This window comes from Saccopteryx bilineata, chromosome 1, assembly GCF_036850765.1.
Source record: "Saccopteryx bilineata isolate mSacBil1 chromosome 1, mSacBil1_pri_phased_curated, whole genome shotgun sequence".
In the NCBI taxonomy this organism is placed as follows: domain Eukaryota; kingdom Metazoa; phylum Chordata; class Mammalia; order Chiroptera; family Emballonuridae; genus Saccopteryx; species Saccopteryx bilineata.
This window is the reverse complement of record NC_089490.1, coordinates 275,676,234-275,690,849: the sequence shown is the minus strand read 5'-3', so window position 1 is coordinate 275,690,849 and position 14,616 is coordinate 275,676,234. Positions and strand designations below refer to the sequence as shown.

Below are 14,616 nucleotides of genomic sequence, written 5' to 3'. Positions count from 1 at the left end.
CCTGAACTTGGGGAATATGATATAAGATTGTAAAGTGCTCAGAAAATGGCAGCTATTATTGTGTCACTGATGCTTCCTTATATAGGGATTTTATAAGGTTGTGAAAAATGCCATTCATAGTGTTTGTTAGTCTTTTAATATTTTTATGTACCTACTGGTGTAGCTCCTCCTACTTCCTTAAGAGAAAGGTCGCTATGGATCATGAAGTGATACTAGGCATATTGCCTTTTTGCTGGAGATGAGAAAGGGACCAGCGTGAGAGGAGGTGGCACCTAGGAAGCTCCCGCCAGGTTTTTAGCAGTGGTACAGCTCAGAACTTTGCCGGGAACAGCTTAAACGTTCAGGAGTGTTAGGCTGCACCCCAAATATCTGATCCACAGAATCTAGGATGGTGCCCTAACATAGTGTATTTTAAACACTTGTCAGATGATTCCATTTTCTATGTCTTTGTCCTCTCATCCTCCTTTTTAAATTAATAGTTACTAATAGAAAAGACATTTTTGGCACAACAATTGGTTCAAAGTGAGTAATTGTTGAACAAATGAGTCTTGAAGTTTTGAAATTTTAAGTGACCATGAAATCCATGCTGAGCTGCCGGTTTTCCTTTTTTGGACCACTTACACAGTCCTAGTTAGTCTTACACTCAGATCCTCACTTCTCACCCACTAGCCTACAGGTTATATATTTCAGGAATTTACTTGTGCTGCATGTCATCCAATGCTGCAGTATTATGTTTTCAGAGGGATTTGTCATCGCGAATGATGTGGACAACAAGCGCTGCTATCTGCTTGTTCATCAGGCCAAAAGATTGAGCAGTCCCTGCATCATGGTGGTCAACCACGATGCATCCAGCATACCAAGACTTATGATAGATGTGAACGGAAGAAAAGAGGTTCTCTTCTATGATCGCATCCTATGTGACGTCCCTTGCAGGTATTTATATTATCAAGAGTCCAGAAATCCCAGAATCCACTAAGGAATTAGTCGCTCATAGACTAAAATGAAGTTGCACAGAAACCACAGTTATGTATGATGCTTGTGGTAGCTGGTATGAAGAGAGACATTGTGACCTGGATTGAAAGACAGACACAGAATTTTAGTGATACAGGAGACTGAGCATGTTGGGGACACAGATAAAGAAAGGTGGTTTTGATGGTTGAAAAAGAGATAGAAAGAAAATATCTGAAAGGAAGAAAGTATCATAAACTTACTTATTTCAGAATGTGATTACTTGAGTGATTTATTTGCTCATCCAGGTGTTTATGGATATACTTCAGTGAGTATGTAAAACAGTCACAAGTAATAATCACATCAGGGTTTCTGTTTGAGTCTTACATTGTTTAGCACAATGAAATTAGGGGTTCAAACTTTGAGAACCTCATTTTACCTGTATTTGTTTACATACCTTCAAATTTTACATGTAAACTTTAGATTTTTAGAGTTTACCTCTAAGAGAATTTTGTGGCATAACTGAATAACTGAGTTTTTCCAAAAAGGAATGAATCAAACTAAATAAAGATGGCTGTTAAGTTCCTAGAGGCAGTGACATAGGCAACAATCACAAGAGTTTACTATTTACTACCCTTTGAACAGATGAATTTGTTGAGACTAGAGTACAAAAATTGCCACAAAACTTTGCTAGCCCTAAACAGTGTTTAACTATGATACGTCAATGTTAAATTCATCTTGTTTAAACAAGTGGCAGATTTACTGCTAGTAGCCAAACTCAGTTTGAAAATTGTAGCTGGTAGCAACAAGTATGGCTGAGTTTTTAAATACCTGTAAAATTTCCCTTTAAAGTAGTATTTTAAATCACTCATGAAATACATTCCTTTTTTCCTACGTTAAAATTTTCTAGATTTCAGGTGTTTTACTACACCTGTTCTTTTGATCAGAAATATAACTCATTTCTCTTAACAATATTGTGAAAATGATATGACCTTATGACCATTAAGTTGTAAGCTGAAAAGAATTCCTAAAATTATGGCAGAATTTTAGGCCACCATCATATAAGTGATGGATGTCATTTGATAGCCATTATATCTCATAGGACATTTCCATCCTGCAGACTCTGCACCACCAAGGACATGTGACTAGACCACCAAGGAAAATTAAACTTACAGAGAAAGCAACAGATGCAGGAATTACCTCAAAAACTGGGTAAATAAAATTAGACATGGACAGAAAAATTAAAGAATCAAGTCTGCATTATTAAATTTATGTAGAAATAATTTGTTTAAAAAAGAGAATCAAAAATATTTAACTGATAAATAGAAAAATCTTGGCAGACATTAAATTGGCTTAATTGAATCTGCTGTGGAAAGTCCTTTATGAGTATAGGTTTATCATTTACCGTAATTCTGATTAAAAACCACTCAACCTTTTTTTTTTTTAAGAAAATGACACAATTTTATTAGGGAACATTAAAATTTATTGACTAGGTGAAAATACATGTATACCACATACGTAGAAAGAATGAATATTTTCTTTAAATATATTGGGGTGACATTAATTAATAAAGTTATATAAGTTTCAAGTCTGTGTACAAGTCTGTAATACATCATTATTGTATATTGTATTTTGTGTTCACCACTCCAAGTCAAGTCTCCTTGATTAACCAAATTTCTAAATAACAGGATCAAAATATCTTAAATATATTCCTGGTTCTGTCTTTCTCAGGACTGAAAATTGGTGTTGCTATATTTCTCTCAAATAGAAGCAAATTATTATCTAAGTGTTGAAAGAGGTTTTCTTTTTAAATCTTTTTTTATTGAATTGAAAATGGAAGTATAATTAAGGAGTTTAATGTACTAGAGTCTCCCCAAAACAGAAATAGAAAGTTGATAGTAGTTTGTAAGAATTTAGGTTGTTTTCTAGTTGGTATTTATATTAATACCTGTTTTTATAATTTAGCTTGAATTTGAGATATTTGCTAAACTAATCATCTAGCTATAGAGAGCTTTAAGTTCTTAAATATCTTTTCCAGTGGAGATGGCACTATGAGAAAAAACATTGACGTTTGGAAAAAGTGGACCACCTTAAACAGCTTGCAGTTGCATGGGTATGTAAAACTTTGTAGTTGCAGCACCGCTTGACAATTGATTGATCAAGACTTATTGTTGAATCACCTAACTGGCACCCAGATCTTTGACTCTAAGCATCAGAGTGTTAATGATGGCCACTTTCATGGGAGTTTGCTTATATATCAGAAGTAGTTGCTTTTCAAACCTTTAAGAGTAGTAAACTGAAGATTGTATACATTTCAGGTGAACATTTTTAATAAAAGGGCCTTTTATAAGAATTTTCTATAACATTTCAAACTTTTTTGTGTGTGTAAAATGACCATTTACCTTTTTGTCTTACCAGTCTTTCTCCTATTTTCTGTTTTTCTGTGTTTACTTATTTTATTTAACATTTTGATCTCAGAAGTATTTTATGATTATCTTTATTAAAATTTAGAGAATTCTTAAAAGGGAAAAGAGAATCTCATGCGTCAAAGATACTTCTGTAGTGTCTAGTGCAGGGGTCCCCAAACTATGGCCCGCCTGAGGCCATTTATCTGGCCCCCGCCGCACTTCCGGAAGGGGCACCTCTTTCATTGATGGTCAGTGAGCACAGTGCAGCGTCGCTCACGTACAGTACTACTTCTGGTAACGTGAGACACACACGTCATATCACTTGTTACTGCTAGCAGTGACAAATATGGAACCAGATATTGACCATCTTATTAGCCAAAAGCAGGCCCATAGTTCCCAGTGAAATACTGGTCAGTTTGTTGATTTAAATTTACTTGTTCTTTATTTTAAATATTGTATTTGTTCCTGTTTTGTTTTGTTTTGTTTTTTTTACTTTAAAATAAGATATGTGCAGTGTGCATAGGGATTTGTTCATAGTTTTTTTTATAGTCTGGCCCTCCAACAGTCTGAGGGACAGTGAACTGGCCCCTTGTGTAAAAAGTTTGGGGACCCCTGGTCTAGTGCATTATATAGTACTAGACGGGTTTTACTGTGTCCCGACAGGTTTTTAAAGTAACTGTTTTGAACAGTTTTGGTTATACAGTCTGTAGAACTTTCATAATTTTTTTTAATTATTAAAATTATACATTCTTAAATGTAGAACATTGGTGATCTAAATGTATTAACGAATGTTCACCATTAATAACTTTATGAGATTTTGTTTCTCTGTTAAATACTACTGTTTTTGGGAAGCAGGCATTAAGATTGAAGTGTAAGGGATAAAAGTTGTTCATAGAAAGAAATCTCAAATATTTGTGCAAATAGTAAGGAGGCTTTTTCATGATGAAATTGCCTAATATGTTGAAATTCAGTCATTAATCACTTTATGTTTTTCTGGGAAAGGTATACAGAGCAGCCAAACCAGTGTTTATATGAGTAGATGCTTTTTTGTTTACATGGAGCACCTTTTATAGGTTTATTCTAGCTTCACTTAGAACAGGGGTAGTCAATCTTTATACCTACCACCCACTTTTGTATCTCTATTGGTAGTAAAATTTTCTAACCGCCCACCAGTTCCACAGTAGTGGTGATTTATAAAGTAGGGAAGTAACTTTACTTTATAAAATTTATAAAGCAGAGTTACAGCAAGTTAAAGCATATAGTAATTACTTATCAAGTACTTTATGTTGATTTTCACTAAGGTTTGGCAGAATAAATCTATATAAAACAAGTTACTATAGTTAAATCTATCTTTTTATTTATACTTTGGTTGCTCCGCTACTGCCTACCATGAAAGCTGGAACGCCCACTAGTGGGCGATAGGGACCAGGTTGACTACCACTGACTTAGAACCTCAAGGTTTTTGTTTTCTTTTATAAATGGGAATTATTTATTTACTTAGAGCATCTTGTATTCTATTGTAAGTCTATTACAAAAGGTTGTAATAAATGTATGACATATGGGTGCCTATAAAGTATGTGCTTTCTGGCTGTGTTCAGTCTCTGTAACTTAGTATATCCAACCCTTAGCTTACAGCTGCGGATTGCTACGCGGGGCGCTGAACAGCTAGTGGAGGGTGGTAGGATGGTGTATTCTACGTGCTCACTGAACCCCATTGAGGATGAAGCAGTTATAGCATCTTTACTGGAAAAAAGTGAAGGTAGGTACTTTAATAAAAAAAAGTACACACATAATTATGTGCAGTGATTTTCCACTGGTGTGCTCCAAGAATTTTTAAAACATGCAGTGAAAAGAGGCACTGACCTTTTTTCACTTGCAATTGTCACATAAAAAAATGATAGCAGCTAACACAACAATAACTGTATAGTGAGAATGAATCAGAATTACACCTTTTTTTGGTCAGATTGGCAAAAAATAGAGTTTTTGGTGTGCCGCAGAATTTTAGTAATTAGCTTATGTGTGCCATGAGATAAACAAGCTTGGAAATTGATATTACATTACATACTTCTGAAGACTTTTTCCTGGGTATTTGCTTATATTATTAGCTTGTAAACCCTAAATTGCGATATCCCTAATAGAAAAGAATCATATATAATGGCGCTGTTTTTTCATGAATTACAAGTTTTGCCCATTTTGTTTAAGTGTCAATGATTATGTCAGAGCCTATCACAGTTTTTTTTTAATGTAATTGTGGTAAAATATGCATAACTTAATATTTACCATTTTAACTGTATTTAAATATAGTTTAGTAGTGTTAAGTACATTCATTTTGTTAGCTAGCCAATCTCTAGAGTTCTTCCTCTTCCAAAACTGAAATTCTGAACCCATTAAATAACTCCCCTTTATCCCCTACCCGTCATTGTATCCTCTGTGAGTTTGACCAGTCTGGGTATCTCACATGAGTGGAATCATTCTGTATTTGTCTTTTTTGTGACAGGCTTTCATCACTTAGCATAATGTCTTCAAGGTTCTTCCATGCTGTAGCATGTACCAGTTTCCTTCCTTTTTCAGGTGAAATGATATTCCATTCTATATAGAGACCCCATTGCTGAGTTTATTCAGTTTTTCATCGATGGATACTTGTGTTGCTTCTTTATAATACTGCTGTGACCATGGTGTACAGTAACTTTAAAGCTCTGCTTTCAGTTCTTTGGGGCATATACCCAGAAGTGGAGTTGCTGGGTGATACGATAATTCTGTTTCAGGACCCACCATACTGTTTGTTGGAGTGGCTGTACCATTTTATAATTCCACTAGCAGTGCACAAGGGTTCCAGTTGTCCCTATCCCTGCTAGTACTTGTCATGTTCTGTATTTTTAATAGTATCCACTCTAAAGTGTGTGGGGTCTTAATGGTTTGTTTCATGAAATGTTTGGAAACAGCAACTTTCATAATGTTTTAATGTGAAACATTTTTCTTTTTTATGTTTCCACTAAAATGATAAACTTTTCCATTGCATTCTCCTTAAAGCAATTAGAAATTTCAAACTTCCATAATAGAATGCTACCAAATTTACTACACGTTTATGTGAAGTAAGTTTAGACAAATGCATTTCCAAAGATGGTTCCACAACTGTCTGGGCTTCCAGTTAGGTTCTCACTGATTGGCTGATCTGGGCTGTGTGACAGCCCTCTCAGTTGTGTTTAGGCCTGAATTTAGTTTGTTTATTTTGTTTTTGCTGCACGTATATAAAGAAGTGATATCTGAATGATGTTTTTTGCGTGGTCTTAATCTCCACAGTTTTGGTGGTACTTGATTTCAGAAGGCATTTGAAGAGAATTATGGGTGATGTAGTTAAACAGTAAATTAACTGGGTGTCCTACTTGGTGATTATTTTCCTAATTGGACAGTTGGGTTTCCAGTCTAGATTTTGCTCTCACAACCACCATTGTGCATGGGGTTGTTTCAGACCTCATTGTAGACTCTGCATCTCAATCCTCTGTCACAGGTGTCCTGTGTGGACATGCTTCATGGGAGCAGAGACCTTTGCTGAGCTTTGTACTTGACGGTGCCGGGGATTCTGACGAGGTGGGGTGGGGTCTTGCCTGAAAGTACCCGAGACTTAGTTAGAGGAAGGGCTGCTGATAAACATCAGTCTACAAGCACTGGTCTATCATTTAGTATTGGCAGTTTCTGACCCAGTGCTGGCCGGAAGGCATGCTGAGCAGTGGATTGTGTTTTAGAAAACCAGTTTCTGGAAACTTGCAATATTATTTAGTGTTCACTTTTAAAGGTAAGACTATTCAGAATATTAGTGGAAGTCAGTACTCTGTTTTTATCAAAGGCTAGAGGCCTGTTGGGGATTCGCTTGCTTTGTTGGAGCTTCCTCTTCTGTAAGGCTTTCAAAGCTGCATCTGTGATCTGTGAATGGTAGTTCCTGGCCCCATTTCACAGCTTCTGGTAATGCTACTATAGACACTGTTTTTAAAGCCAGACTGTTGTCCTGTTGGACACTTTTAGAAAACTAGGATTTAAAACTGAATGTTTAAAAATTCTACACTTTACTTTAAAATGTTGCTTTTCGATTCTGGGATGTTTGATCATCATAAGGAAAGAAGACCCACATCCTCTGACTGGCCTCTGTCTATAAACCAGAAGTGGACCCCTGAGTCCTAGCCTTATGTTGTCTCCAAGGTGATTTTGGCCTGGAGTCCGAGATTTTGGATGTGTCTGGGGACTCTGCAACACTTCCTGAGTTCAAGGGCTTTAATGAGCTCCAGTTGACGTACCATAACATTCACTCATTTTAAGTGTACAGTTCAGTGATTTTTAGGGAATTTACTGAACAGTTGCATAGTCCTCACCATAGTCTGATTTTTAACCATTCCCTTCACACCCAGCTGAGCCATCTGCCTATTTGCAGTCACTTCCTGTTCCCACCCCCACCCAGAAACCCCTAATGTGCTTTCTGTGTGGTTTTGCCCTCTTCAGACATTTCCTATATGTAGAGTCATGCAGTAGGTGCTTGTTTGCATCTCATTTCTTTTACTGGGCATAATGTGGCAAAAAGCTTATTTTGTTTTTTGTTAAATAGGTGCTTTGGAGCTTGCTGATGTGTCTTCTGAATTGCCAGGACTGAAGTGGATGCCTGGACTCACACAGTGGAAGGTAATCTTTCTGTGAGGACTCTGGTTCTGAAGAGCAGATACAGCTTACCTGCTTGTCATTGCTGTGAAAGTTTTAAAGCTTCCACATTGGGGTAACTTGAATAGCACCATGTTTGGTTACACAGTTAGAATCAGTTTCACAATTATACATAATAAATGGAATGATTACACATTTATTTTTCTCTGGCAATGGGAAAGTTTTCCTGCCTTCATTTTCTAATTAAACATCAGCTTTGTTTATTCTCATTCTTATAACTACAGCTTTGCTTTTTTTGCTTTTTTTAATTGGCCGGGATTCAATTTCCAATTTCTAATATGAAAGAATTCACTTTTCAGTTTTAAACTAGAAGCAGTCTAGGCTTATTTTTTATATCCCACATGTAAAATGCTTTATAAAATAGTTGTCCTGTTTTATAGAATAAAAAATTATCTCATCTTTGCAAATAGTCTTCATAGCTTTGGGGGGAAATGAGAAAGGCCATTTCTCACATTTGAGAGTATGTAGACTGGCACCCCATGGTTTTCTTACTAGGTAGTGCTGGTGATTTAGAATTCTCCCTCATTTCGTAGGTAATGACGAAAGATGGGCAGTGGTTTGCAGAGTGGGATGAGGTTCCTCACAGCAGACATACCCAGATTCGGCCGACCATGTTCCCACCAAAGGACCCGGAAAAGTTACAGGCGATGCGTCTAGAGCGGTGGTGAGTTTATGGGGCTCTCGGGGTTTGGGGATGGCGGGGGGGTGGGCCTGCAGGCATTCCTGCAAGGCCTGGGCTGTACCCAGGGCCGACCTCAGGTATGTGAACTTTTTGGCACATGAGAACTTCTCAGTACCTGTAGCTCCTGGCACCAGGCCTTTGTGAATAATCAAGATGGCTAGAACCTAATGGTAATACACTGAATACTGAGTTAACTTTCTCCACATTACACATGGGCCATTGCTGAGTGAGGGCTATGTGAATATTTACAACGAGACATGACTTCTCTCTCACAGGCCATCTTTGTAGTATTTGTTTTATATTTAATACTAAAAGAATGTATTTTGGATCAGTTAAAAAGTGAGAATTGTGTTTTTTTTAGTCTTAGAATATTACCACATCATCAAAATACTGGAGGGTTCTTTGTGGCAGTATTAGTGAAAAAGTCTTCAATGCCATGGAATAAACGTCCACCAAAGGTAAACGTCTTCCAAAGTACCACAGCGTACCATGTGATCTCTCTGTGTAGTAAAGGCAGAAGCTGACAGAGGTCAGTGGAACGTCTTTTGGGGGGTGGGGGGGTGGACCTTCATGGTGTGTGTAGGAATTCATTTAAATTTTGAGTTTTCCAAATAAAACTTCTTACAAGAGATTAGTAGGTAAGTGGAAAAGGAAGACTGGGAGTGCATTTATTCTACATCTTAGATCTGATTTTTTTATTTTATTTTATTTTATTTATTCATTTTTAGAGAGGAGAGAGAGAGACAGAGAGAGAGAGAGAGGAGAGAGACAGAGACAGAGAGAGAGAAAGGGGGAGGAGCCGGAAGCATCAACTCCCATATGTGCCTTGACCAGGCAAGCCCAGGGTTTCAAACCGGCGACCTCAGCATTTCCAGGTCGACGCTTTATCCACTGTGCCACCACAGGTCAGGCCCATCTTAGATCTGATTTTAATAAAAATTGAAAAGATGTAAAGACTTGCTCTGTGGTTCAGAATCTCCTATACCCCTCCCTCCCAAACTGGCTCTGAACCCTGATTCCCTAGGGATTGGTTTCATTTAGCCTATTTTAGGTGATGGAATTCTGCTAATCTCAAGCCTCTCTTCACCTTGGCCATGAGGGATAATTGCAGTTTGTTCAGGCCTAGCTGAAAAGGAAATGTAATGAACCTGAACTACCTCCCCGTAGTCATAAGGGAGGCCGTGAAGTAGAGTGGTTGAGGAAGAGGGCTGCCTTTCGGGACTCGACACACACAGTTGCGCTCTAATGTATGCTGTCCTCATCAGTTCAGGGTTACTGTGTTAGTTTGTACCTCAGCTTTCCATAATCATAGAACATGACTCGGAGTCACAGTCTGAAGGTCTGTATTTCTTTCCTGTTAGTGCTTAAAAATTAGCACAAATACTTAGATTTTGGAGAAATAATTAGTAAACAGTTTTCTGGGTTATGGCTTATCCAGATTAATGTGTGTATAGCCTCAAATTGGCCCAGGGTTGAAACTGGCACTTCTGGGCAGTCTGTGTGGTATTCCTCACTCCGACTGGTCCCTGACTCCCAGATCAGGAGTAGAGCTGTGCCACTCAGAGCACTGCTAGAAGACTGGAGCCCCAGCCACATGTGGAATATCAGTTTTCTTGCAGCTATGTTTATTTTATTTTTTTAACAGAAGAGAGAGGGACAGACAGGAAGGGGGAGAGATGAGAAGCCTCAGTTCTTGGTTGCATCTCTTTAGTTGTTTATTGATTGCTTTCTCATACGTGCCTTGATTGGGGCCAGTGGCCCCCAGCTCAAGCCGGTGACCTTTAGGCTCAAGCCAGTGACCATGGGTCATGTCTGTGATCCCACGCTCAAACTGGTGACCTCATGATCGAGCTGGCAAACTCAGGGTTTTGAACCTGGGTCCTCAGCATCCCAGGCCAACACTCTGTCCACTGTACCAGTGCCTGGTCAGGGTAGCCATGTTTAAAAAGTAAACAAGAATGAAAGTGAAATTAATAATACTTTGTTTTTCCCAGTATATTTAAAATGTTACTTCTGTGTAATCAAAGTAAGTTATGAATGAGGTATTTTATATGCCATCATACTCAGCTTTTAAAAGCAGTGTGACTTTCACACTCTAAAATACACCTTTACACTAGTTGCCTTTGCAGAGGACAGAAAGCACGTGGCTGGTGGCTACTGTACCACACAGCTGAGAGCCTGTTATATGTGTACGTTAGGTCCACTTGGATTTGGGGCTGTGTTGATATTTTGTCACATTACCACTTACGCAAATGAGTTTTCAACTTTTCCTTAAGTCTGCCTCCTTTGATGTGGTGTCATACTTTTTAGAAAAACTTTATGTCATTTAAATATTTCTTTACTTTTGTATCATATCAGTTTCTTACTTGTTTTCTTGAGTAAATGTATTTTGGTTGCCTGTGCTGCTGGGGCCGTTCTGAGATTCTTCATCTTCAGGATGCTGGAATCTAGCTGCAGTGAAGGCATAGGGACACTGGTCTAGAATTTGAGTCAGGGAAAACCACACTGACAGTCCTGCGGGTATTGTGAGGATGACAGGATCAGATCACTGAGATGGGACAGAGAGCTTCCTGGGGAGAGGGGAGTTTGAGACGGGCTCCAAAACAGGGCCACACTCAGGAAGTGGCATTGGGTCAGAAAGGATGGACGCCTCTGCTGGTTTTGGCAAGAGGCCTAGGGTGGTGGTTGTGCATTTGCTTTTTCCTACATTTAAGTAAATTGTTCTCTGGGAGGCACTGTTGTATAATGTTAACAGCTTGAGAATCTCACTGGCTTGTCCACTTGACAGCTTGATGAACTGGGGAACGTAACTTTTCTGTGCCCAGTGTCTATTTGTAAACTCACTTCATAGGGACTAGGAATTGCTACTTTTACCAATCTTGGCAATTACAAAGGACAGTGCAGTTTTAAATAACTTGCATTTAGGGTTTTATATAAATGTATATAAAAGTTTAAAATTGAATGTAAGTAAAACATTTTGCTCACACACTTATACCATTGCCCGAGTTCAGAAGTTCACTGTTCAACAGGTATTCTCTTGGTCCCTGGAGGTAGGTTCTTCTGATTTCCAGAGCAGTTTCTCCAGGTGCCCTGGAATTGTCCCTCTCCTCTCCTACTGTGTGGTTATTCATGCCCTTCTCTTTCCGGCCCTCCCTCCAGCTTTAGGGGTGGTGTTGACTCATTTGCATCCCTCAGTGTGCCTTATACAGAGTGGATGCTGGTAGCATTTTAAATGAAGACAAGCTGGCATTGTGTGCCAGCTATCTGTGCTTTCTGTGTGGTTACCGGAGAGTTGATTTTAACCTGAAAGGAAGTGTTTCTGAATACTGTTTTTAATAGCAAGATTTAAAACACTTGCTTTTTAAAATTCTTTTCTGTTTTATATATAAAATGTTAGAGAAAAATAGTTCAGATTGGTTTTTGTGACCTCAGTGTTCCTAATATTTTGTAGCATTGCAAAGTAGGTTAAGCTTTGAATGTAACGGACTTACTATTCTCTCTAACAGCTGCAGGGGGAGTCTGCAAAGCCAAGAAACCCTGTGCAGTCCAGCTCTGCAGGTCCCTCGGGAGAGAAAGCTGAGGGTCCCTCTGAGCTGGAAAAGAAAGTAGTCACTGGAGTTGGTGACGCAGAAATAACAGAAAAGACTGAAGATTTAGAGAGTAATGAAAATAAGAAAGATGGCGTGTGTGGGTAAGAAACACGGTTGTCTTAAGCCTAACATTCTAGTGTTCACAGCCGTGTAGAGCGACTGGGATTCCGAAGCCTTTCCTGTGGTGGTTTTCCAGCAGGCGGTGTGAGGACACCTTTGGCTGGCGAAGTGCTCAGTGCAGTGTTAATGCACTTGTGGTGTGAGGGCTGCTGTCTGTTGTCTGAAGGGAGGAGTGTGTATCAGCAGAGCTACGGGTGAGGGTTGAGTGGTCAGGGAAGAGTGTGCTGTTGGTAGTGAGCAGTGTTTCTCAGATTTCAGACTGACTGACTTCATCCCAATTCTTTGTTAGTCCGCCTCCATCGAAGAAAATGAAGTTATTTGGATTTAAAGAAGATCCATTTGTGTTTATTTCTGAAGATGACCCATTATTTCCACCTATCCAGTAAGGATTAACTCAGTCTTTTTTAATTCTTTAAAGAAGTTTACTGTAGGACTATAGATGCATAACTGGTCACATTTAACTATAGTTGTTTATTTAGCTCTGTATAGCATTATTTTTCCTCTTGATTGCATGTTAGAGCTATATGAAACTACAGAGTATTTTTACTAAGCCCTTCAATTTCAAGTGAGCAATAATCAGAGAAAGTAAGCTGCCCATAGGTAAAGACAGTGGAGAGGTAGAAGAACTCGACTCTGACCCCAAATGTAAATTACTGAGTTGAGTTGCAAGATCAGTGGCCAAGGCTGTCTTACTCAGTTCTGATTTAAGAAATGAGGAAAAGTGGGTCTGGGTGGGACCTTAATTAGGAATCTCCAGGCATAACAGAGGAATGATGCTAAGGATGACAGTCTCAGGTTCTCTTCCTGTTCATTAAGTTTTTATATATATTTGCCAGAGTGGTCAGTTACATTGTCTTGTAGATAACTGGCCCTCTGAATACATTTGTAAAAGTCCCTCATAAAACATCTCGGGTCCCTGTCTGTGGAGACACTGTTGAGGAGGAGACGCTGCCCTCAGTAGTGTGGGGCCCTGGCCCGGTTGTGCCTTCAGTAAACATTGCTGGAGGTCTCCAGTGGAGTAGGTTAGGCGCGGAGATGGAGCCCACAGCAGGGCTGGCAGTGCCCTTACCACACTGAGTTGAGGAATCCAGTTCTGTCGGGAAGAATGGAGTGCTTAAAGACAGCTTAATTTTTGAGCTGCCCTCTTATAAACGGCTATCTTGTTTGTAGGAAGTTTTATGCTCTGGATCCTTCATTCCCAAGGATGAATTTGTTAACTCGAACTACAGAAGGGAAGAAAAGGCAACTCTACATGGTTTCCAAGGAGCTGAGAAACGTGCTGCTGAACAACAGTGAGAGGATGAAGGTATAGGTCACAGATGGGGACGGTGCATATATGAGGACACCTGCTCGACTTTCCCTGGGAGGAGCTGATCCCATGCTGGCCCTCCGTGTCAGTACAGGCCAGTGGCCCCGAGCCTGCTGCGTGCTGTCAGAGCCCTCAGCAGGCCTAGGCTCTGGGGCCTGTGTCTCTTTGCTCGCTGACTCTCCTGTTCGTATCATGGGAGGAAAGTGCAGCAGGTGTGGAGGGTCTGCGTTGCTCTGGTTTGGTGTGATTTGTGCATTTCCATTTCCTGTGCAGGTGTCCCCAAACTATGGCCTGCGGGCCGCATGCGGTCCCCTGAGGCCATTTATCTGGCCCCCCGCCGCACTTCCGGAAGAGGCACCTCTTTCATTGGTGGTCAGTGAGAGGAGCACTGTATGTGGCGGCCCTCTAATGGTCTGAGGGACAGTGAACTGGCCCTTTGTGTAAAAAGTTTGGGGACCCCTGCTAGAGTTTTTCTACTTTTAGGCCCCTGTTTTCATTTGCTTTACTGTTTCCCCAACTTGTTTTTTCCCTTTGTATATTTAGCAGATTGGGTCTCCAAGGGTTATCTGAAGGTCCACGAGGTCAAATTGTTTTCATAACAAGACTGGGCCCTTATCTTCTGTCTTGGGTGTCTACAGGGGGTTCCAGGGCAGTGGCATCCTTGCTCCTGACAGTCCATGGAATGTTCTGAGTCGCAGTTTCCTGCGTTAACATCTCCTGTGGTCCTTCTAAGCCGCATAGACCAATGCCCTTTGAGAGGAGGATCAGTCAGTCCTTGAGAGCCCCTGTGAATTCATTGTAGTCAGTGACTTTACAAAGGTTTTCCATTTCTCTTTCCTTCCTTCCTTCCATCAG

The 14,616-nt window shown here is 39.7% G+C and overlaps 1 protein-coding gene across 1 annotated transcript in view; it reads left to right on the top strand.

Annotated features, from left to right (window-relative positions):
* Window positions 1-14,616, top strand: part of NSUN2 (NOP2/Sun RNA methyltransferase 2) — a 33,071-nt gene that overhangs the window by 12,473 nt on the left and 5,982 nt on the right. The window contains exons 7-15 of the mRNA XM_066243433.1: window positions 741-933; window positions 2,987-3,061; window positions 4,985-5,115; window positions 7,951-8,024; window positions 8,594-8,724; window positions 9,104-9,200; window positions 12,249-12,433; window positions 12,742-12,834; window positions 13,623-13,758. Of these exons, the coding sequence (XP_066099530.1) occupies window positions 741-933; window positions 2,987-3,061; window positions 4,985-5,115; window positions 7,951-8,024; window positions 8,594-8,724; window positions 9,104-9,200; window positions 12,249-12,433; window positions 12,742-12,834; window positions 13,623-13,758 (1,115 nt within the window). The remainder of the gene's footprint in view (window positions 1-740; window positions 934-2,986; window positions 3,062-4,984; window positions 5,116-7,950; window positions 8,025-8,593; window positions 8,725-9,103; window positions 9,201-12,248; window positions 12,434-12,741; window positions 12,835-13,622; window positions 13,759-14,616) is intronic.